We start from the raw sequence: 24,131 nt of genomic DNA on the forward strand, positions 1-24,131 counted from the left end.
TTCCTGGTTATCCTGTGTGGTAGCTAAAGATTGTTTATTCCCTAATTTTGCAGATAAAACTCAAATCATTCACTTTGTTGTTACAGAGGGTTAACGGATTTGGACATCTACCTGTTAGGCTCGTATGTCTTTATGTCTGTATCTGATCTGTGGCAAACTAGAGGATCACTGGCATCATCTTAATAATCCGTATTTATCACTCAGATCACAGTTTGGGGAATGACCGGAGTATACGACTCATGTTAGAGCCATAACAGTAACTTTTAGTGAAGGAATTAGTTAAAAATGCATGATTATGAATAGAGAACGTAGTAGAACGAGAAAAAAAAAAATTACCAAATAGTTTAAAATTCTATGAACAGGGAGGTTCATGTAGAGCAATTTGATAGGAATTTGCTGAAATACTTTGCTGAGTACTTTTAAATGATTGAAACATGTTTCATTCTAAAATACTGCAGATATAATGCTTATCGGGGGAGACACAGGGAGTCATATCAATGTAGGAAAACATGGCAAGCAATTCTGTTTCATTAAATGTAATCTCCTACTAAGTTTAGAAAGTTAATTTATATAGTTTGATGTTTTAATACGTGCCTTGAACATTGGGTAGAATTAACATGTTTTCTGATGCTCCGTAGGCTTGATTCACGTGTGTGTAAGATCATGTAACGATTAAAATGACTCCACTAGTTCAAAACTGAGGTAATAACAGTAGTGAAGAGGCTTAGGGTTCCTGGCTCAGCATGATGCTAAACACCGAGTGTGAAACTTTTATCATGTCAGAGCCTGTATTCTTCATGCCCCGCTTCTACTTCTCTTCCTGTAATTTCCAGTGTCCTTCACTGCAATACCAAGGGATATTTTAAGAATCCTCATAGACAAGGAAAGGCTTGGCTATTACTGTAAAATCTAATTTGTCATCCACGTTGGAGATCACAAAAAAAAAAAAAAAAAAAAAAAAAAAAAAAAAAAAAAAAAAAATTGAGAGAGAAGGCAGGGGAACATTAAAGCCTGGATTTCTGTACCTGGCTTCCTAAAGTGCTCCAAGTTTAAAAACGCTGAGAACTTTCACTGCTAATTTCTTCTTGAACATAGTGGGAGATGTTAAATGCTTATCGTTTTCAAAAAAAATCTCAGTTCACCTATGTTCACATTTACGTATCAGCTTCAATATTCTTTCTTTTTGTTTGGTACATCAAGCCTACCTCAGGTTATATATCATGAGTGTTAACGTGGGAGTTTCTTACTTCCAAAATAAAAGTTTGTAGTAAATAAGTGCGATTAAAAATATATTCCTATGATGGATTTTCATGTATACTTTTCCTCTAAAAAAATTAAAAAAAAAAAAAAAAAGGATTGGTTAACATTTTTAACGTAGGACTTAGCTCTTTAGGAGTTCATCCTGGCTTCACTCTTAGAGGATATTGAAAGAAAGTATAACTTTAAAAATCTTTCAGTGTGTCGTATTCAGCAGACTGGATAAATATGAAGTTAGGTTGTTACTAAAACATTGATCCCTAATCCAACAGACCAAAACTGTTACAGTCTATTGGGTCAGTGCCTGTGACATGATAGACCAGTCCGGTTCCTTCGGACATGTCAGTGTCTAATTATCCACTTTTTAGTTTTCAGATCATTGACCTGATAGACCACAAAGAGGCAGATTAGAACATGTTATAAATATTGTCAACTTGGCTGCTTCCGCTGTGGATGCTTTAAGAGCGAGAAGGAATTAAGAGCATTGGGAAAGTCAGAGAGAAGGTGAAGGAATTAAATGTTATTAACAAACTACGGAATGAATTGGGTGTAGCCTGTATGGATTAGCCATGTAATAATTTGTAATGTGTTTTAGGCGAGGTGAGGAAGCGTTAGAAGAACAAATTTAAAATAACTACGCAGATTAAATTAATCGAGAAAGAAGCAGTTTACACTCTTGCATGTTTTTACTGCAGTGTTTCCCACCTCAAAGAAGTCTATAGGTATTTAAATAGAAATTTTTTTCCACATATTTTAGGCTTGTCAGGTTTCTAATACTCTAGGAACATACCTGTGGCAAAACAGCAGTTTGTCACAATACTGCACAGCCGGAATGGGAGTAGAAATTTTATGCATATATCCTGAAGAACAACTTTTTCTGTGAAAACTCCTATAGGATGTTACATATACACGCAGGAAAAAAAAAAAAAAAAAAAAAAAAAAAAAAGTGAGGTCTTCATTTAAACCAATTGTGTACCAGCCTCTAAACTTCATTTTGTGTTTCTTGAATGAATTTTTAAATTATCCTGGCAAGATGTTCATATTATCTGGTCTTCTAGTTGCGATATAAATAAATTATGTTGTCAAGCAATTTGTAAAGTCATTCAAACCTTAAAATAAATTAAACTGGGAGAATTGTTGTTACTCATAATTGCTAAAGAAGTTTATAATTATACCTCTGTATATTAGGGGACTTTATTGTGGATAAAATGGTGGTTACTAGTTAAACCATAATAGCTGTTATGAAATCAGAAACAAATATAAAGTACGATTCAATGAGACAGTGTTTTAAAGATGACAATATACATAAATAATGAATCTCCCAACAAAATAAACATCTATTTTGTGATGTATTTCACTGGGTAAAATATTGATTCTTTACACAAGACTGACTTCAAAATGCTGTGCAGTTTGCCCTAAAGAGAGTGGAAAACATGTCCAACCTATAGTAATAAAATTTTCGAATATAAATGATAAAAATTCCAAAATAACCTTAATTCACAGGCCTGAATCATACTGACCTCAGTTTACACTGCTAACCATGGAGCACTTCTGCAGTAAAGTTACTGGATTACTTGTCAAGGGCTTAGCTTAAGTGTTTAGACGCTGTTAATCGCAGGAAAAGGCAAATAATCGTAGCGCAGTTATGGCACTGAGGTCGCTATGGATTGAACTGACGATTTATGTGGTGTTCAGATCTTCACCTATTAGTTTTAGATTTCACTTCAAAATTTTCAGATCCACTTAAAAATCGTGTCTTCCTCTTGCAGATAAATATGTATATTTAGAATATGTGTATCGTATTATTAGTAATAAATACATTTGTTCCATGTGTAATAGATTATGTAAACTTTCAGACAGAGAAAAATTCCACGCACGCAGCAGGTAATATGAATTCGAAGTAAGTGTACTTGTATAGCTCTGATTTAAAAAGATAAATAAGCGAGGAAATAAAGGTGTAGACTTAAAATATGGGTCAAAGGGCTACGTATTTTTCCACCGGTTGGGACGTAACACGTTATCCATGCTTTAGCAATATATTAAAACATAATTTTTTTCCCGATTATACCTAGAGTCACGCAGCAACTAAGCTAAGCTGCAAAGTATCGCACCAATTTGGTACTGGGTAATTTCTTTAACAGTCTTTGAGGCGGAATGGGAGGAGAGACAGGGGGAGTTCATACACAAGACGAGGAATTGTACCAGCACTGTATACAGCGCAGGCACCTTATCTTTTCCCTAACATGCTTTACAGCATTGATGTTAGGCTACGCTCAGAGGAGTCTCTCTTGTAGCATCAGAATGGGATATTTAGTTAGTTCAATAGAAGGGCTAAAAAAAGATGCCTGTCCATCCGCTGAGGAAAGCACATAATAATACATGTTATGAGAAAGTATCTTCTGTTGATCATTCTTCTTTTTTTTTTTTTTTTTTTTTTTGTGTGTGTGTGTGTGTGTGTTAATCTGAGTAAATGCAATAATACAGGTATATCGCTGGTCTTGGAAATGCACATTTCCATTAGAGTCCAGAAGAGTTAGGGATTTTTTTCCTTTTTTTTTTTTTTTTTTTTCCTAATTTTTCTTGAAGGTGTGCTTTTCACTGTTGGAAAAGTGCTTTTTTTTTTTTTTTTGGTATTAAAATGAATTATTCCTGTTCAAGAAGTTGTGTAACTGGTGGCAGGATGAAATTTAACGAGAGATCTCTTCACTTCACTGTCTCCTGCTGTCTTTGGCAGTCTGAATTACGTTAGAGACATCTTGCCTCTGGCTAAATCGCACTGAAATGTCCTGTACTGAGCACAAAGAAGACACAAATAAAAAGCAGAGGTGACTAACCTGGCAGTCACAAGTCATGGGCTTGGTTAAGCCTCCTGGACACAGGGCTTGAGTGCCATTTGGGACACTCTGGGGCATGAGACAGCTGTGCAAGCAAGAGATGGCACGGGACCTTCTGGAGTCCAGGCAGATGGACAATCAGCCTTTCCTTGGGCAATCAAGATGAGCTGTAATGTTTTCTGGGATGCAGTATTTACAGAAGTAGCTACTTTAATTTCTTTTGATGCGGGGTTTGACTCCATAAGCTTCCGAGACCTGCCTCAAAATTTCAGAAAGCAGCATTTAACGAAATGGTCTGGAATGATGGAGGTGGGAGATGCATTATCTTCTGGAAATGAAATCAGGATACCTAAGTGAAAGCAGAATACCTACATCTTTCTCTTTACCTCAGCATCATTATTAGTAGTTAGGTAGGACGAAAAAAAAAAAAAAAAAAAAAGAACCTGACATGGATGAAATTAATCTAAAAGTAAAATATACTTTCCTAATGCACATCAGGTCCAACAAATTACTGCTAGTGTTGTTGAAGCTTGATACCACATGAATTACTTTATAGTTTTATTCTTCCTTCATTTAATATATCTTACAGGCTTGGCTGTAAAGTTGTTCAGTTGTCTTTGTGTTGTGATTCAAATGCTGTGAGTATGATAATGTACTTTGATCTTATAGTAATGGGGATATAAAGTATGATCATAGCAAAATCAACCTTCCTATCATAGTTATGATACCAATATTAAAAATTAAAACTTCTTGGATAGCCTTGATATTTAAATTTAGGACACCAGGAGGAGGGAGTTGGGGAGGACTTCATAAAATTATTTTAGAGGGAAACTCTGCAACTTTGTCCATACTTGAACGTTATAGAAACTATTCAAGCAGCCAGCTGTCAGCTTTCATCATGAAAAAGCCCTCAACGTTAGAGTCCTAACAACAGCAACGAAGCCTTAAAGTTTAGAGCATGAAGGAAAAAGGAAGTATCTTTAATAATGTAATGGAGAAATGTATAGATGTACCATATATAACGCTTCTGGGAAAAATCATTGCTACACTATATAGTTAGCACCAGGTCCTTGGAGAATACAATTTGGAATCATTCCCGTGAAGTTAAGCCGCATCATTTTTACCAGCTGAGGTTCTGATCCATGAAATCTAAATACTGGCTGTATTTGTAAATCCCATGGTGGTATTACCAGAAGAAGTCAACTGATGACATATAGTTTAAATCTTCCCACTGTAACTTCTGTTCAGCATTGTGTTTGCCTTCATCTTTATTTTCTATGTTCTGGGGCTAGGCACTGGTTTTAGCAGTTGCTATATTTGGGAGGGGAGGGAGGGGCGGGGGCTGCAGCTCTGTGTTAAAATAATTTCTGTCTAGGTTTGTGAAGTTTAGTAAGCAAAATCCAAGAATTCTGGTGGATGAAACATAATCCCTGCATGTTAGCGGATTATCATTTCTTTTACATTTAAAATTTCCTAGAGGTAGCGTCATTATATTTAGGGAAGTCCCAATTTCTTAAAATCCCCCTTGACCTCTCTTATGGCTTCTATTTTTTGGAAGCTCTGTGTTGCCAAGAAGAAGGGCTAAAAAAATCTGGGAGTGCTGGATGAAATTATACCTGTGTCAAAATTTTGTTCTTAATCATGTGCCGCGTAAAATATAATTAGTCCAACTGTCCGCCAGCCTTTTAGGGACGAGACAGGACACAGAGAACACTTAGTAATTTATCCCATGTGCCCTACAGACATCAGTTCTTACACCCACAGTGACCTGAGCGTATAAATTTCCCAGACACAGCTGTGAGTGCTTTTGTACATCTGAAGAATAGCGGGGCCAATGACTGCGTGAGGGAAAATGTGGTAGTAGGTTGATGCTTTTTTTAGGAATATGTATTAGCGTAGACAAAGAAAGACGAGCACGTCCTTTCCCAGGGCGGGGTGACAATATGGAAATTTAGGGGGAGCTCCCACAGTAACAGTCTATCCTGAATTTTGCTCGGAATTGTGCTTCATGATGGTTAGATTCCCTCAAGTCATTAAAAAAAAAAGAGCATCTGAGACCCATGTTCCGCATCTTCCTACCTTCCACTTCCAGGTGGTGAATTTTCCAACTAATAGTAAAGTTGACAAATCACGTATGAGTCGGGCAGGATCAGTGGTTACGTCTGTACTGTCCACCCAATATAAGACACTGCTATAAGTGTCTGCTCTGTCTGAGCTCCACTCCACTTTAAATTGCCACTGACCTTTAAAATAGTCTATTTAGATGTAGAAAATGTGATAAAAGTTATATATGTGTGTGTGTAACTGAATTATGAGTTTCAGTGTTTAAGAAAACTTTCACTTCATTTTCTCAGTGAGGAGAAACTCCCAACTTTCCACATGTGAAGGAGCCTAAAGTTCAGTATTGTATCAAAGATGGAATAAACCACAATTTCTCTCTCTCTTCTGGTATCTATTTGACAATCCAATAGCTGAGATCGTTGGTGTTAGTGTTTACGAGGATGGGAAACGTTAAGGGAATTTTCAAAAAGTCGGAAGTAAAGTCGTAAATGTTCGTTAAACAAAAATGCTGTTAATACTCTAATTTAATTGTTCCTGATGGAGCATGTAAAATACACGTGCGCTAAAAGCTAATCGACCTCACTGGAATATCAGGTATCTCAAACTTGAAACTAACTCTCAGAATATGTAGATTAAAAGCAAATAGTCAAGACTATTTAAACATGCTTACAGAAAAGACTTCTGTGGAAATAAAAGCTAAAAATACTACATAGTAATTACAAATTATTGACATGTTTCCACTAAATTTCAGATATAAAACCTTACTAAAGCTCAAATTCAGTGTTGACCTGCATGTAGCTTCTGTATTAGGTCAGTATGCTTTAGAATGAACGTGTGGAAGTTGGTTTGTTTTTTTTTTCTGTACTACTTCAGAAAAGTTAAGGTGACTTGTGAGAAGCAAGAGCGTAAAAGAGAGCTCCTGAAAAATAGGAAGATGAAACATTTTGGTAAGGGAAAGTAGTGACAAAATATATTTATGAAATATCTTAGGCCTCTGAATTAACTTGTGGTAGGATAAACACACTGAAAAAATTAATGGAATTTAAAAAAAAAGAAAAGAAAAAAAAGAAAAGAAAAAAAAAAAAAGAAAAAAAAGACAGTCCAGAAAGCCTGTCCTTCACTTGCTTAAATATTTTGTTTTAATACTTTATTATCTGTCTTTCAGTTCAGTGGCCTGCTTTAATTTAGAACAAGGTACCTTTAGTTAGGTGCTAAAGTTGAACCTGAAAATATTTTGTTATGTTCTTTTAAGTTTGATGCTGCAGAGTATGGTTTTGATTTGGAAATCGGGATTTTTTTTTTTTCCTGCCTACCTCACGCCACCACAAAAAACTTTCAAACAGTATTTGGTTTGATTCTGCAAGCCCTGTCCTTGTCTAAATACAAGTTATTAGTTTAATAATGACCGACCCATTCCTGAGGGCATAAGCCTTAATGTTGCTAATCAAGGATCTTGTAATAAAAGGTCTCCTATAATAGAAAGTACAGGACAGAAAGATACAGATTTATTTTTTTTTCCCAAACTACCCTGTGAAAAAGATGCTAAGATGGAAATGCTGACAGAGGGCAGTGAAAGACTCCTCTCCTAAAGCTATTCTTCATTCTACCGCAGATTACATCTTTCTAGGACGGTTTAGCAAGAAGCAAAAATTTACATGAGGGGTTTCTTCACAGTAGTTCTGTATATTAAGCAGCCACAGTGAAGATAAGGCTTGGAGTCTAGTGATTAAAGATTTTTTTTTTTTTTTTTAATAACTAAATCCAGTTTTGTGCTATAGTAGGGCTTGTTTTCACCAAATAACAGCATCAAGAAGAAAGCAAGCACCTAATGTATTGGATATGCAAAAGACCTGCTGGGTAGCGATAGCAGGTGCTAAAACTGATAGTGAGGTTTATGTCAGATCTGGGGCCTTCAAGGAATGTGTTTGTCAGGAGTGTGCCAAAGGGCCTGTAGGGAACGTAGCAGAGGAAATTAGAACGTAGTTGAACCTTCGGAAAATTGGAGTAATGCAGCCACAGCAACTACCCCAAAGTAAGAAAGAGCATCTAAATGGCTTAAAATTCCGTTTGTTGTCCTCCCCTTCTGTTTCTCTCTGAATACATCAAATGTTTAAACTTTTTTTTTTTTTTCCCAACTTTAAAAATATCCTTATTACCATACCGGTAAAAAATCTGTGGTAGTTTTCAATTTACTAGAAGAAATAAGAAATTGATATATAGGCTTGAGAAACGTATTAGTATGCAGAAGTGTTTGCCCTTGGGAAATAGCTGCTCGGATGGAACACAGCCATTTGGAATCCCAGAAGTATATTTTCATGACCTGCACTGTCTGGGTTTCCATCAGAGAGCTCAAGCTGCCAAAGGGTGCCACTCCAGCGCTTAAAAGGAATGCACTTAGCCCAGGGTGTGTGAAAATCTGCCAAGTTGAATATCTCCAACCGTACCTTCGGATCGATGTATTTATCGTATTACTCTTGTGTTTTTTTTCTGTTTATCTCCCTTACAATCAGTAACAACCTTTAAAATTTTTATTTCAAGGGAAAAAAAAAAAAAGTTCTCTGATTTTGAAATGTTCTTTTACATCTGAAGTATAAAACAACGAGCAGTAAAAATTTTGTTCTAGGCTTTCACTGTTAATACACAAATCAAATTACGGGAGCAATTTTGTGTCTTAAGAATTGAGCAGGGCTTCTTGTATAATGAAGTTGGGTCCACTTACATTTCTTGGACCTTTTTGAATCAGTAAGAAGTGTAGCAGTGATGAAGAACATTAAAACCACCTAAAATGCGTCATGACTTTTCACCATCCCTTACTTGTGAGTTTTTTAAGCCTTGTAGAATCAATATAGTTAGTGCATAGAATTGGTCTTTGAAGGGAACAGCCCTGTGTTTGCAAAGGACCGAGTTAGGTTAGCTGCACTTTTCCACGTTTGCTTTTCATGTCGTTTAAGACAGATAGAATATGAGAAAGACTCCTTTTGCGAACTATTGGGTTGTCCACACTGAGGAATTATACTTGCTTTGGGCATCAGGTGTGATGGATGTCTGTAGTTACACCTCTGATTAGCGGTTCTCCCTCTAGGTCCGGGTAAACAATAGTATAGAATTTAACAAAATAAAAACCTGCCACTATAAAAATACTAAAGCCACCGAAGTACTAAACCATTTCTTGTAATCGTTACACATAACACCTAATTAGTTACAAAAAAATTGAACTGGCCTATTGAACTCCAGCATCTACTTACCTTTCATTCTCACAGTTGCTATGCTGACCAACACGTAACTTTCTCCTTGCTTTTAAAATTAATTTAGGGAGGAGTGAAGTGAATTTTACAAAAGCAGAATCCAGGGAAAATAATGTCTTCCTATGTAAATTGAAGCAGTATAACAAGGAAGGTTTAGGGTCGATGTTTTTTTTAAATAGGTTTCGCTTTGGGTTAATTTAAAAAAAAAAAAAAATCATTTTCTACCAGTAATTAGTAATGGGTTGATAATAAAAAGTAAGATTTCAGAACAGTTTCAACAACATCTGTCATTCTAGAATAGCAGTTCGTGTTCTGGGGACTTTCTGCGAGTAACTAAACCAACATACAGGTAATTCTGTACTTTGGCATCTGAAGAAGGAGTATCTGCGGCCCCTTGTTGCATAACAACTATTCTGAATAGAGATAAAGGAGTTTCTCAGCTAGCCACTTCAGAGGCAGTTTTTAAGGAGAAGTAATCATTTTGATTTCAATGAGAGGGCAGTTTAATGACTTTATAGAGATGAATCCAAAGTATTTTCTGTAAAACAGTAGCTGGTAAATCTGCAGTGCTACTGGTTGAGTCCCTTTTAGGCAAACATAGAGCTGTTTCTTCCTATATAATTATCACAGGAGGTGACAGCAATAAATACAGTGACAAATTATACTGCCTATGAAATACAGAGTAGCTTTGCATTTGTAATGTTAAATTTATCCTCCTTTTTTTTTTTTTTTTTTTTTTTTTTAAATTCATCTCTTTAGTGTTACATGCAAGGTAGATCCATTAGCTTGTGAAATTGCTGCAGATGACAAAATAAAGAGCAGAACCAAGACTCTGGACATCCAATCGAAAAGGAAAGAGCATACAGTATGATCACTAAGTTAATTCATACTAAAAGGCAGGTGTTCGTATCTCTGAGATGGGTTAGAGGCAATGATCAGATGTGACTTTGGATCTTAATCAAACCAGTCCCTATAGGATACATTCCTTGTTTTGTGTTTTGGTTTGGTTTGGTTTTTTCCCCAAAATGTGAACTTTTAAGTAACAAGGTTCACAGATTTATAAAGCGACAATTTTAAATCTAATACATTGGAGGCGAAGTAATAGATTTTGTTCTCTTAGGGCTTAATTCTTCAAGGTTCTATTACCACTAAGAGATATTTGCTCCCGAGCTGAATAGTTTTCAACAGGATCTTCAGAATATTTAATGCTTGTCAGAGCTTTCATCATCTTGCAGAACGAAGTTTTCCAGGTAGTCCTTAGTACGACCTACAACTAGCTCCTTCTAGCTTCTAGTTGGTAGACTCTTGCATTAAAGCTGTGCAAAACGGAAAAACTCAGGTGTTTCACCTGGCGGTGCAGGCTGGAGGAGCAACACGCAATTTGGGGTAAACCAGCACCCAAGTGTTAAAACTTCACCCAGGTTCTTTATTAATCCTGCACAAACGCACAGATAATTCAAGGAAGCTGTGTATATGCATATAAAGGAATCACCCGACGTTAATCCTTAAACGTGGTTTTCGCTAACCCAAATCCCGTTTGCTTTGACTTCAGAAAGGACAAAGCAGGATTTGTGCCGTAATGAACTTTTCTGCAGTCTGAAATATTAGTGTAAAAAAAAAAAAAAAAAAAAAAAAAAGAATTTTGCAAGAGAAGGTTTCTATTAAATTACTCATATCTCTAGTTTATTCTCCTAAGAAAAGACTTTTGTATGTATTTGGATGACAGTATATGAGAATATACCATGTCATTTTTTTAATGCATAGCAGAAAATTAACTTTCTGATTGCAATCATATTAGACCTATAAAAAAAACCCAAAATATTTTACTTTCAATATCCTCCTTTCAGATGCACGAAGTAAATTGCAATTCTTTTTTTTTTTTTTTTTCCAAAAAAACGCTTTTTACATAGCTTGCAGTAGTGCCCTTTAATATCGATATCAATATAAATATTGTTTTATTTTTATTAGACTTCATAATATATTGACATATCTGTAACACTAAACATGAAGCTTCCAATGCAAGAGTTTGTACATAGTCCATATCCAAATGTCACCATTATTTCATTTAAAAGATCCCAGCATGTCTACCTCATGATCCTTATAAACTCTATAGTACTGAAATACGTCAACACTTTTTCTTGCTACATTCATTAAAATTAAGCACCCTTACCCTACCCCATCTGTAAACATCAAGTCAATTGGCAGCTAGCACATTTCCCAGTCAGCAAGCAGTATTGTGAATTTTATCTTCTCTTGCAGAAATCAATTCGTCTTCGTTGCAGCAGATGAAATTTCTTGTAACACCTCTGCAGGTAACAATCATTGATACTTCTTGATGCATCCATCCAGGTCTCAATATCCTTTTTCACATGCTGCATTTAATCGTGAGAGAAAGCATAGGAAAGTCCATAGCATAAATCTTTGAAATAGTTTTAATTAATTTATAGCGTCAGCCTATAGGCTCTGCCATATAAAAGACATTAGGTTATTTTGCTGGCTTGGGGGTTTTATTTCCAGTTTAAATATCATGTGGCCTAGTAAGTAAGGATATGTTAAAACTACTAATAAAAATTTACTGTGCGGTACAATGAAGATTGTGACTTTCAAAAAGCCAAAGCCAACAGTACTAATGAAAAGAGTAAAGGTTTAGATGTATGTAGGACATTGTAAGTGCTCTAGATTTAACAATTTTCTTTTCAACTCTTTGGGGGCAAATATTGCCCACAAGGGTGCTGCAGACCCTAAAGCACTCACAAAGTCTATCCTATGGATGAGATAGTGGGAGAGAGGGTCTGTGTCTTCAGAGGATCGCTCTCTAGTAAGTAAAAAGTCTTAGCTGCTTTGCCTATATACTATCATGTTGTAAGCCATGGGTACAGAAGAATGAACAATGTTTTTAAAAGGTGATGGTAATTTTATAAATATATTGAATATGTCAAGGGATTTTTCTCTCTTTTAAGCAATAGAGTTTGAACAATCATAGTCTTAATTCAGGTAAGGATGGTGTTATGTCACTACGTAAGAAATCGAAAGCCAAAATAAATAGCTAACAGTGCTGGGACATATTCTAAAAAAAAAAAAAAAAAAAAAAAAAGATCATAGCAGCTGCTTGTATTGAAGGATGAAAGGGTATACAGCGTGACACGAAATGTTGGTATTAAGAAGTGTTTATTTATAGAGTTTTACATCAGCAGAAATAAATGGAAGGTGATGAATTTTCTGTTTCTGCCATAGTGGCCGACATAGAAACAACCATTTTTTATTTATGGGGAAAAAAAAAGATCGTAGAGCTAAAGCCAAAATATGCTAAAATTGTCATAATCTTTATGCTACCTGTAGCATTTTTGGTGGTAATCTGAAAAGTTCTTCCATAGTAAAACCTGATTTTTCAAAGTCCTAAATCATTAAGAAAAGATGTTTTGAGAAGTCAACATCTGACTCTTTCTTGATCTTACTGGACTTGGAGTTTGACTTTCATTATTTCACTTGTGTTTCCCGCTCAGCTCTGGATTAGAATGAGCTGGAGTAGGGAAGCTACCGATTTATAAATCTAGGCCTTGCTAAGTCAGAATAAATATTATTTTATCGATTTTTTTAACTTGGAATTCTTGATAATCAGGTCTTTAATATTTTTCTTGTCCTGAAAACAATTTTTCTGTTTTTCAGAGTGAACAATAATTATTTGTTCTAACAAAGGCGCTTTTTTTTTCTCTTCAATTATTCTAAGCTTTTTTTTTTTTTTTTTCCCTCTTCAATTCAGGCACAATTTAAGTATTCCATATATCGCTACTTTGGAACTCCAGCCAAAAATGTAGCACTGTTATTTATCAGTAATTTCAGCGAACTTTACACATAAGGAAATGGATCTCTGTGAAAATTTATTAAAACTTTTCAGTTTACCAGTTGATTACCTCTGTTGAAATGATTCAACATAAGGTATTTTTGTTAGGTATGGTTTTGACCGTATGCTAAACATATCTATCATAGGTGACTGTAGATGCCATTTTTGTAATATGCTGTGAAGGAGAAAGCCTGTATCTTCTGTCTCTTGTATACCCAGGTTTTAGTCATAGAATTTAAAGGACTTTTGGCTTTATAAAAACATCATTTTCTGGCCCGTATTCCTGTGGTACAAGTTGCCAAAGTTGCATTTGGTCTTTCAAATCTGTAAATTGACTTTCAACTAATTCATTATCTGATGTTTGATGTTTCGATACGTGGAGTATAGAGAGAGAGATACATAAACGTCTAGAAACGAAACTAACCTTCCTGTGGTTTTCAGGTGCATGCAAAACACCTACAGTGCAATTTTATAGTGCTTCCTTTAGTGCTTCTAAAGTCAATTACGGTATTTCAACTGTGTTCGTAAAATTGATATGAAGTGAAGATACTGGTAATATGCTCAATGTTTGAAATGTGAGTATATGTATGTTTGTATTGTTTCCTTGTAAAGAAATGTGTGTGTTTGTAGGTTTCAAAATAACATGAATATAACGAGTAAACTTTTTGTTTGGAACTTTATCATCAAATGGAAATGGGAGGTCTTGGGTGATTCTGCTGGTAATATTCACTCTTCTCTTTCTTTATCATTTTTTCTTTATCATTCCTGTCAGAGGATCCTTAGCCCTCAGCCACGTGATACCTTTTTTGATTTGGGAATGAAGTAATCTTGAATAAATGAATGCGTTAATGAGAGGAAGGTGTGTCCATATGCACGTTCGTGTATGTCTATCTGTTCCTGCGTGCACGTTATATAAAGAAAACCTATTCGATATCCGACAGAGGGATCCTTCCATGGGAAATTTAAAAATATTTCACTCTTGACTTCATCCAGTGCATTCTGAGGCTAAAAATAATTACTCTTCAGAAGAGAAGTTCTGTGCTTCTGGGCTAGATCTTCTCTGGCAGGCATGATTAAAGAGTTTGCACACAGACCTGAACTAGAATAGAGGTAGGGAAACTGTCTGAAGCCTCCTATCAGTTTGATGATGAAATTTTAACGAGGGTCTCTAAAGACTTTGCTCTCACAAATCTCTGACAATGGGAGCATTAGGGGAGGATTCATCCTGAGGTTCCTGCCTGAGGGTGGGGGGCAATGGGCATCATGCCCGATCAGGCTCCTAATAAATCAGATTGAGACCCAGAATACACCCATAGCTTCTTTACACGTTGGTTACAGAACATTGTTCATTTTGATTCTTTAGCATTTTTAATGAACTTTTCAAATCAGTGCTCAATGTCTTGATCAAAATTCAGTTCGTAAAGAAAAAAATAGTTTCTAGTCCATTTTTCAAGTGTATTCTAGGATGTACCTGCATATTACATTTTATGATTTTTGTGTAAATATGGGGCAGGGACAGTATTTGATGTTTATATTCCTTCCTTCCTTCCTTCCTTCCTTCCTTCCTTCCTTCCTTCCTTCCTTCCTTCCTTCCTTCCTGCCTCCCTTCCTTCCTTCCTGCCTCCCTTCCTCCCTTCCCTCCATTCCCTCCCTTCCCTCCCTTCCTTCTTCCTTTCTTCCCTTCCTTCCTTTCCCCCTTTCCCTCTTTCTCTCTTTCTCTCTCTCTTTCTTTCTTCAATTTTTAACTGTTACCTAACATCCATTTACAAAGGAAAAAAAACAAAAAAAAACAAACAAAAAAAAACCAGTGCAGCTGCATGCCTGGTATTATTTTTCTCCCAAGTATATATGCAGTTTATGATTTTGAAAGAACAAAGAGAGGCAAGTATATATATAAACCTGAATTTGGGATGAAGTATGGTGGAAGTGGATATAACATCTGTCCAGTTGTGACTGTATTTATTTACATATCCGAGCAGAATCATCCCCAGGAGCAGGATTGTGTGTGTGTGTGTGTGTACAAAAGAAATGCATTATAAAGCTTTAGAAGCTGGCAGTCCTACATGAAGTTATTGACCTTCTTTTGGAGAAAGATACAGTCTCCAAAACAGATTAAACATTCTGAAAGATTTACTTTTATAACTCTGGGAAGTGTTTCATAGAAGCAGGAAGCTTAAAGAAGCAAACATTGGAGTTTCTACTGTTGAAATAGTTTGAACAGCACATTGGCAATTCTGAACCGATGCAATTGCTCAAGTCATTGCCATTCTGCTGTATACTATCATTAACCTGCCAGTACCACAAATTTAATTAATTAAACAATAGCAAAGAGGGAGATATTTATGTAAAAGCAAATTAATATTTGACAGAGTTCTTAGAGTGCTGAAGGGGCCTGTTGTGGCGTTCCTCTGCTACATAAATAATCATAGCTGGTCAAAACTTCACCATACATGCTTGCATAAATCTCATTGACTTATTCAGGTGTATGGGAGAAGATATTAATCAAATATTACTCTTTTGAAGGAATTTCCGAGAAGTACATGTAATCCAAACCGCTTTGGGAAAAAAAAAAAAAAAAAAGTGCAGTTTCAGCCTTTTTGAATTAGTGTGTAAAGGCATATGTTGAGTTGTTCTTCCTTTTTAGTTTTGCTGCCTATGGGTTTGACTTCATGAAGCAATTTGTCTGGGAAAATAACCATTTTCTAGGAGATGCTTTTATTATTATGTTACGCCCTGCCACTAATCAGATAAAATAAAAAAAAAAAAGAAGATGAAGGAGCATCTGTGAGGTCTTTGTGCTAGTATTTATTTAAGGCTGTACTGCTTTTCCCCGTGAAAAATAGCAGATACTGAAGTATTTGCTCTGGAAAGACTAGGAAATGTTCTACTAATGCACAGTATTAAACTTCTATAAAGTCAAGCGTCCTTTATGTTGGCAGTTTAAACTTGCATTTACTGCTGCTGTAAACAGTTGCTTATATGGATATGGAATTCCGTTTGTTACAGCTTTTGCTGCTCTTGGTAGCTGTGAACATCAAAAGATGTTCAGCTATTGGATCAGTTGATAAAAATCAGTAAATACTTTGATTATCCTCTGTTCTTTTTTCATGAAGTTTGATTAATTCCTCTTTCTCGCTCAGTGAAAACTCTGGCAGCCCTTTTTGGCATCTTTGTCATTATCTCGTTGACAGCTTGCCTGCCCGGTGCTTACAGTTCTAGGTCAGTTCGCATGGCTAGTCAAATGTGACAACATGACAAGATTAAGTAAAGCTGAGGTTCTGTGATTTGTAAATGGAGGATTTGCAATGTGAAGCTCCTTTGATAACAGAAATAGTGAATAATCTGTGTTTGCCCTCAACAAGTGCGTACAAGCATGTGTGCATCTTCGGTACTGTTTGGTGGGGATTTTTTTTTTAACGAAGCAAAAAGAATTATTTTCTCAGCTAGACTGAAAATAGCACATGAGGAAGGTGGTTTGTGTGTGTGTGTGTATGTGTGATTACATACAAGTGCATTAAATAATCTAGGATTCAGTTTTAATATCTTGAGGTGATCATATTACATTTAAAATACCAAACAAAAAATAATACGACCGCATACTACGCACAAGCACAAAAGACTGCTTTAAAATTAATAAAGTACCCAGTGTATTTATTATTGAACTAGATAAGAATGTATTTAAGGTTTATTGCCCCAAAATATAACAGCAATAGTAATAGGAAATGCATTACAGATCGAATTGTTTTTCACTGTAAGACATGTGGGTTTAGGTGTCACCGGATGGCAAACCCCTTACCCCAGTGGCTTTTTTAAATGAAGTTTATGTAAAGTCTAAATGTCTCGGATAGAGATTGTACAGAAAGGTGGTGTAGGTTAGATTTTTAACTAGGCGTCAGGTGAAATCCCCACACTGGTGTAATTCCAGACAGCAAGACTGAAACTTGAGAGAAAGCTTTTACCCTGACGTCTGTCCCTGGGATTGTTCCACAGCAGTTAATCAGCATCAGCTCAGGGCGAAATGCACCCGTGCTACTGTTTGTTGCACTTCTGTATTTCTGCAAAATAACCAATAGCAATCATATTTATTTAACTGTTTAATGAGGTGGCAGCTCAACTTTGGATGGATGAAGAAACTTCATCGAAGAGACTTCATAAAAAGCTACCAGTTTGGCATAAAGAAATAAAAATTAAAATCAGGTCTCAGCATCAGTGGCCAAAATTTCTGCAAAACATGCCCATCGATTAGCAAGAAAAGTAGCTGGCCAAATTCAGATGTGACGTAAATAAGTAAACAGTCAAGAATTTGAAATTTGTCTGTGCCTATAGAAAAATTCTCAATAGGCGTCTCAAGTTTCTTCTTACTCTAACCTGCAGGAAAAAGTAAAGACTGCTTTTAATATTTAATTAGTGATGTATTTATGAAGATCCCTTCATGGAAATCTTTTATTATCGCCCTATCCCTATGGTAGACTGGTCAAGTTTCTTTATCTCTGAAAACCTGGGAATGTTAATTCTCTACTGATAGGAAATCCCTCATGGCTTTCAAGATATACAGTATACCTCGGAATTTTGCATTTAAAATTTTACGTTTTACAGCGCTGTGCTGTCTCCACGACATCTTCCAATTCTTCCTCTGCTCCGCATCACAAAGCATTATCAGTCGTGGAAGAGGAAGATGATACGCAACAAAGTATTTGCTGATCCTCCCTTGTAGAATGATCTTAGTTTTTGATATTGTGCATTTAAAACATTGTATAGAGAATTTTAGCATTCTTAACCTTGAAAGGAAAAGAAAAGGACCGGAAATTTTTTATCAGCAGATTTCAATCCTTTTCCTTGGTCTTGAGTAAAAAAAAATTAGTATAGATATCTTTCCTCATTGCCTTCTGAGATACATAGAGAGACTCGTTGCTCAGTCAGGTGAGTGAAATGGCTAAAGTTGCTTGGTGTTAATATTCAAAATTAAATAAACTGATCGGTTGCTCATGCTTTGAACCCCATAAGCAGATACCGTCCCGCTTTGGGCCTGTCAGTGTTAGGTTAATGGTTGGACTGGATGATCTTCAAGGTCTTTTCCAACCTAGACGACTCTGTGATTCTGTGTGTAGTAAAGAATTTTAAGTTAAAGGATTACCACTGCTGCACAGTGTTGACCGACTGAGGTTAAAATACTGTTCAGCGGTGTGGTGTGTCACTGGCGTGCATGCAAAGGATCTCTGCTGCTCGTGTCATCCACCTTGGTATTATCGTAGGTGCGTGACCAACAGAAAAAGCAAGATGTTAGATCCTAAAATCTTCACATCTTTGTCAAAAATTTTATTGCGATTCTGCATTAAGATCTGCTAGAGATGTGGATTGCAGTTTCTGTGCCATTTGCCAACAGCAAGAGGCACATTCTGAACTCGTGGCCCTTTCCTGGGTGAAGGAGCAGGCGCTGCACCTTCTCGTCCTTAGCCAAGGCTCACTCCTGCAGTTGCCTTTCGGTGAAATTTAGTAATAATTGTCAGTACGACAATTTTGGTAATTGGTAAGTTATTCTGGTTAAAGCTTCAACACATAATAGGTCTGAAGAAGAAGGGATTGTATTACCTGATTGTTCATTTATAATGGAAGATAGTAAAGAATGGATAATATTCTGGAAAAGTTAAAAATATGAGCTTTCCAGTGATGTGGCAAACAATGGGGCGTTAGATCAGAGTTAAGATTTAGCTGAGGGTAGTACCAGATTTTTAACTCCTCTTTTTATAATTCTTAAACAGATTAATCTTTTTTTTATTATTATTATTTTTTTTATATATATAGTTCTAGTAATATGTGGACTTTAAAAAAATGGATGGAGATGGTAACAACTGGAAAAACACGTGCATCAAATTCCTAATAAATAAATAAATAAATAAATCATGTTTTAAATTGTCCTCCTGTAGTTCTCAAATCACTTGAGGATATTGCGTTAACTTGGTTCATGGTAACGTGAATTTTTCTTCATTAATGCTGTTCTTAAATCCTATACTATGTATATTATTAAGGAGCTGTCTGTCCCAGATGTGTGGGGAAATACCGCCATAGGAACAAAAATCTCAAACCCCTAAAACGCTAATTACAATTAGAGAGACACATACTTTCCCTGGTTTTGGAGATTTCGCTACTACGTACGACTGATGATTTAAAGACAGAGATTCAATTTCGAAGGCCCTACTAAATCTCACCACCAATTTGCATTTTTTTTTTTATTCTCTTTTTCGTATTTGTGCAGCGGACAGCCAGTTGTCCTTTTAGGTAGTATTCTAGCAATTTTAAACCCTGTACTGAAAACGTTTGCAGAAATTGTGACGCAGCGTAAGTAATATACCATAGACTGAGCTTTTGGTGGATAGTTTACAGCTTTTTTGACATTTACAGAGGTTAGCGTGGCTACACTGATTTTTTTTTCGCAGTTATTTCCTAGTAAGTTGCTAGTTGTTAGCCCAGCTACTTAAGAACCAGTGCCCGTATTTTTTTTTTTTTTTTGTTACGTCCTGAATAGTTGTTCCAAATATACTCTAACTAGTGGAATTTACCTTGTTCTAATTAGTCATGCATCAAAATTGTTCATCAGATGTGTTCTTAGACGAGGATTTGTGAGTCCACACGTTGGTTTTGATACATTGGTTTAACGTTCTGTAAAATAGAAGGATAATCACATTGCCAATTTATTCAAAATATTTTGTCATATGCATGTCCTAAATTTTAGTAAATTGCTTACCTGGAATGATTATTTCCAGTGTAAATTATCACAGAGCATTTACATGCCACTAATTTTAATAAGAAATAATCATGCTGGCATAATAGTGATAATAAGTGAACCAATGACTGTGTGACTGAACGAGCTTACTGATTTTCAGTGTGACAATATAGTTTAAATCCTTCTTACTATTTTCAGCATGGAAATCAGAATCTATTCTGCTAACCTTCTGAGCTTCTAAATTTGGTGTCATGCAAGGGCGTGTTTAAAAATTAGCATTTAAAAAGAAACCCACTTGCTTTAAGTTTAAGCTGACACTGTTCCTTTCCTCTGTGGAAATGAAATTTATTAATCATAATAAAACCATCATATTCTGAAGGTAGAGGTCACCCTGAGGAGAAAAAAAAAAAAAAAAAAAAAAAAAAAAAAAAAAAAAAGTCTATTCATCACAGAGGAATTTCAATGCATTTTTTTCCTAGATAATATATGAGCATGTATTCTCTCCCCTTTGGAAATATATTCTTCCAGGTTTGTGCTTACATATGTCAAATGTATTTAGGAGGGTGCAAGAATGAGAATTTTGCAATTTAATGCTGTATACTTTATTTTCTTTTACAGAAGATTTGGAAGAGTGGGTTTTTTTTTTTGCATTTTATTTTCTTTTATGTACGTATGCATTGCACACATTTGTTCAAGTGGAATTTCACTGTGAAAGAAAAGGAAGAAGTGTTTCTTATTTTAACAAGAATATGAGTATCGCTGATTCTGAAATATCATTTTTGTGTAAAAAAAAAAATGCAGCATACAAGCTTCAATATTTTTAAGAAGCATGGATTAAGTTAAGTCATGGTTTTCACGCTAGTATTGCTTTACACTTCTTTTTTTAAGGAAGAAACACGGTTTACCCCCTAGGATGAAAAAAGCGATATAAAGCACTGACAATAAGTTATTACTACTTTGGTAAAAGAGTAATAAAGATGTACCCGGAATTAAATATTGGGTTAAAACCAGTAATATTTACATTCATTTGAAATTGCTTAATGTGTTTGTTTATCCATATTTTCCTCTTGGCTGTCCAGATTTCTGTAAAATATTGATAGAATACAATTAGCAACGTGTTTTATTACATTAGTGTTGTAAAGTTGCTAGTTACTTCAGTAGTTGGGTTAAATATATTAATTTAATAAAGCCTGAGTACTATGAATTTGGGCTTGTTCCTCCCTTACAAGTGGCCCTTGGATTTAGGCCACTTAATCCCCTGTCAGGGAGGACCCATTCGACTTTCTGTTGTGTGGGGGCACTGCGACGTAGTCGAGGATCCTGCAGGAACGGGATGCAGTATGGAGTCCAAATTAGATCAGAGCAGTGGAAACAAAAACCCCGCAAAATCCCCGTGTAGTTAATGGTTTACACTAGACCACAACTAATGTAATTCCCGTAGATCTAAATTTAGTCCTTGCTTGGTGTCACAATAATAGCAGTTAATCAGGGAAAAAAAAAATAAATTAAAAAAAAAAAAAATAAATAAAATATATATATATATATATATATATGTTCCCATTGCTTTAAAAATATTAGTCATGACATTACAGAGTATATAATAAATAATAATAATAATAATAATAATACATGCAATTCCTCCTCCATGTTACTAGAGACATGAGGGAAATTTACAGTGCTGGAAACAAGTCTAGCTTTAAATTAATGTTTTCCCATTCTAGCTGTTTCCTTACTGTTTGAATGAGATTGGGCTTGAGATAATAAAAATTATCCTGAAGTTTAAAATGGATTCTTAGACGTTTAGAATGGTCATACAGAGGAAAATAAGATGTCTTCTTCACCTCAGTTTAGATGAACCAAGACAGGAGAGATTCTGTTATGGCTACTATCAAAGCTAAGTATTTTAAATCTCTAAAATATTATAACGTTTACGTCCTACTGTGGAGGGTTACCAAGGTTGAGGTTTATGGAAGTTCTTCCAACCAGAGACGCTCCAGAGTCTGGGGTCGGGATCAAACCTGCTTAGAGAAGTCTTAAGCCCCCTTTCTAACTCAAAGGATCACCAAGTATCATTTATCCATCCTAGGCTGATGTGAGCTATTTTTCCTTCCATTTTTTTTAAGTGGGAACTGCCTGCTTTCCTGGCTGTTAACTGCCTTGGATAATTTCCAAAGATAGATATTCATGGCTACCAAGAATTGAAATTGAATTGATATATAAATTTAATCCTTCACTCATCGGTATATTGGATGCAAGAGAGGAACTGATATTTTTTTATACGAGTCGTACACATATTTTCCTGAATTTAAGACCACGTCTTAAAGAAGGTGATCGCCAAACATGCCGCTTCCCTGGATATTCATGAGTATCTTCAATAGCTATGAGGACGTCTCAAATCTAAAGTAAACATAGCTGTGGGGTAAGATCTAGAGCCCACATTTACGAACTTGTGGTACCTTCATAGCTTGATAGTGAATCTATGAAGATTAACTCCTTTTTAATTTATTATCCCTTAATAGAAAGTTGGATTTACTAAGTAAACAAGACAGTAGGACCGAAGGCATCCACTATGGTCATAATTTGTAGCGAAACATCCAGATTTTGATGCAGAACACTTCGTAAGAACATAAGTACACTTCGCTCAAATGGCTCAAAATGCTGGACAAAAATGGCTTACACCATCCCCAATACTGAATATCAACCAATTTTTTTTTTTTCATCAAGTTGTGCGGTTATATATCCTTGGAAAAGGAAAAGCATATATCTTCTGCTAATTTGTGACCCTAGGCTGGGTCGGAAATTTACATTTATGTAAAATCTCTGCGTTTTCAGCGCTGAACCCTTTTGCCTTTAGGTAGCACAGTTGTCCCAGGAGGTGGTTTACTGGGATTTCCATTTTTCCCTCATGTTCTTGCAATTGTTGGCTCAGTGAAATGGAGAATTAAAGACTGTCTTGTCTCTGGTAATTTCCGCTCCTTCTCTGAAGATGTCATTGGGTAGCTAGGAATGTCTAGTTCAGATAATTGGGACCTCTTTTCTACCTCACATCCAGGACCCACAGTAGTCACGCCATGGAAACATTCCTTTCTCAGCTTTCCATCAGCTGATTATCTAGGAATCGGCTAATCAGATTCCGCTTGTGGAGGAGCAAATACATTATAATAAAATAGGACAACTGCCCTTTTTTTTAAAAAAAAAAAAAAAAAAAAGTAAGTTTGTGTTTGTATCTGAAAAAAATAAGATGGTTACACAGAATGAAACCACTCTGGATTTACCGTTCACATAAGGCTAAAAGTTAATGATTTTTTTTGAGAGAGAGAGAGCGATATCAAGAGTATTATTAAAACTTAACTTGTTTATTACATCAGCCCTTGTATGCGAGACAACGCTATAATTTCAAGATTGCTTTTGTTGTTATCTGTGACACCTAAGATCAAATGGAAATTCTTTGATTATGGGACAGATGTTAGACACAGGCGGTGGAGCCTGTGTCTAGCTGACATCTCCATCTCACTAATGGGAACTGCACTCAGATGCGGCCGTGAAGCAAAGCTCTGTATGTCAAGGTGAAGAGGAGGTCTGGGCCAGCCAATCGACCAGGCATAGATGTAAAGAAGCTTTGAAGTAGTTTCGACTATAAGGATTTTGTATGGGGAGAAATGACAAAAATCTGATTTTTCACGTCGCCGCCTTTGCCTGGTTGTAGCAGGAGCTTAGTCTGAGAATTGAGATTTCAGCTGTGCAAGTATCCTGGCTGAGGGTGACACTCTGTCTCTTTTATAGAAAGACCGGGGATGTGCAATAAGCATTTTCCTTAAAACCAAATGCCTGCCATTGTTCTACAGCCACTCTCCTTAGCCTTTAATAGTCTAGTAAAGCTAATTATACATTTATTGTCATTTGTAACCTTAACATTTCCCAAAGGATATTGCTTTTGGAACTGCAATGTGAGTTTGTAATTAATTGGGATAGAATGGAATATTTCATTATAACCATTTCGGTAATATCTGGTTTTAACTTTTTTTTTTTTTTTTTTTCCATTAACCTTCGACTTTATTTTCTTTCAGTTACGGACGAGTTTATGCTGCAGACCCCTACCACCACACACTTGCTCCAGCAGCCACCTACGGCGTTGGTGCCGTGGTAAGTGATCATTTCCTCCTCTTCCTCAT

At 35.9% G+C, this 24,131-nt stretch overlaps 1 protein-coding gene across 23 annotated transcripts in view; it reads left to right on the forward strand.

Moving 5' to 3' along the window:
* RBFOX1 (RNA binding fox-1 homolog 1) overlaps positions 1-24,131 on the forward strand; it is a 1,263,570-nt gene that overhangs the window by 1,236,271 nt on the left and 3,168 nt on the right. For 17 of the 23 annotated variants that reach the window (XM_026858910.1, XM_026858920.1, XM_026858923.1 and 14 more), the window contains one exon: positions 24,027-24,102. In XM_026858910.1, the coding sequence (XP_026714711.1) occupies positions 24,027-24,102 (76 nt within the window). Of the gene's footprint in view, positions 1-11,656; positions 11,710-24,026; positions 24,103-24,131 lie in introns of all 23 variants that reach the window. The other 6 variants (XM_026858934.1, XM_026858919.1, XM_026858912.1 and 3 more) reach the window with 1 other exon arrangement.

This window comes from Athene cunicularia (genome assembly GCF_003259725.1).
Source record: "Athene cunicularia isolate RWA chromosome 14 unlocalized genomic scaffold, athCun1 chr14_part1, whole genome shotgun sequence".
NCBI lineage: Eukaryota > Metazoa > Chordata > Aves > Strigiformes > Strigidae > Athene > Athene cunicularia.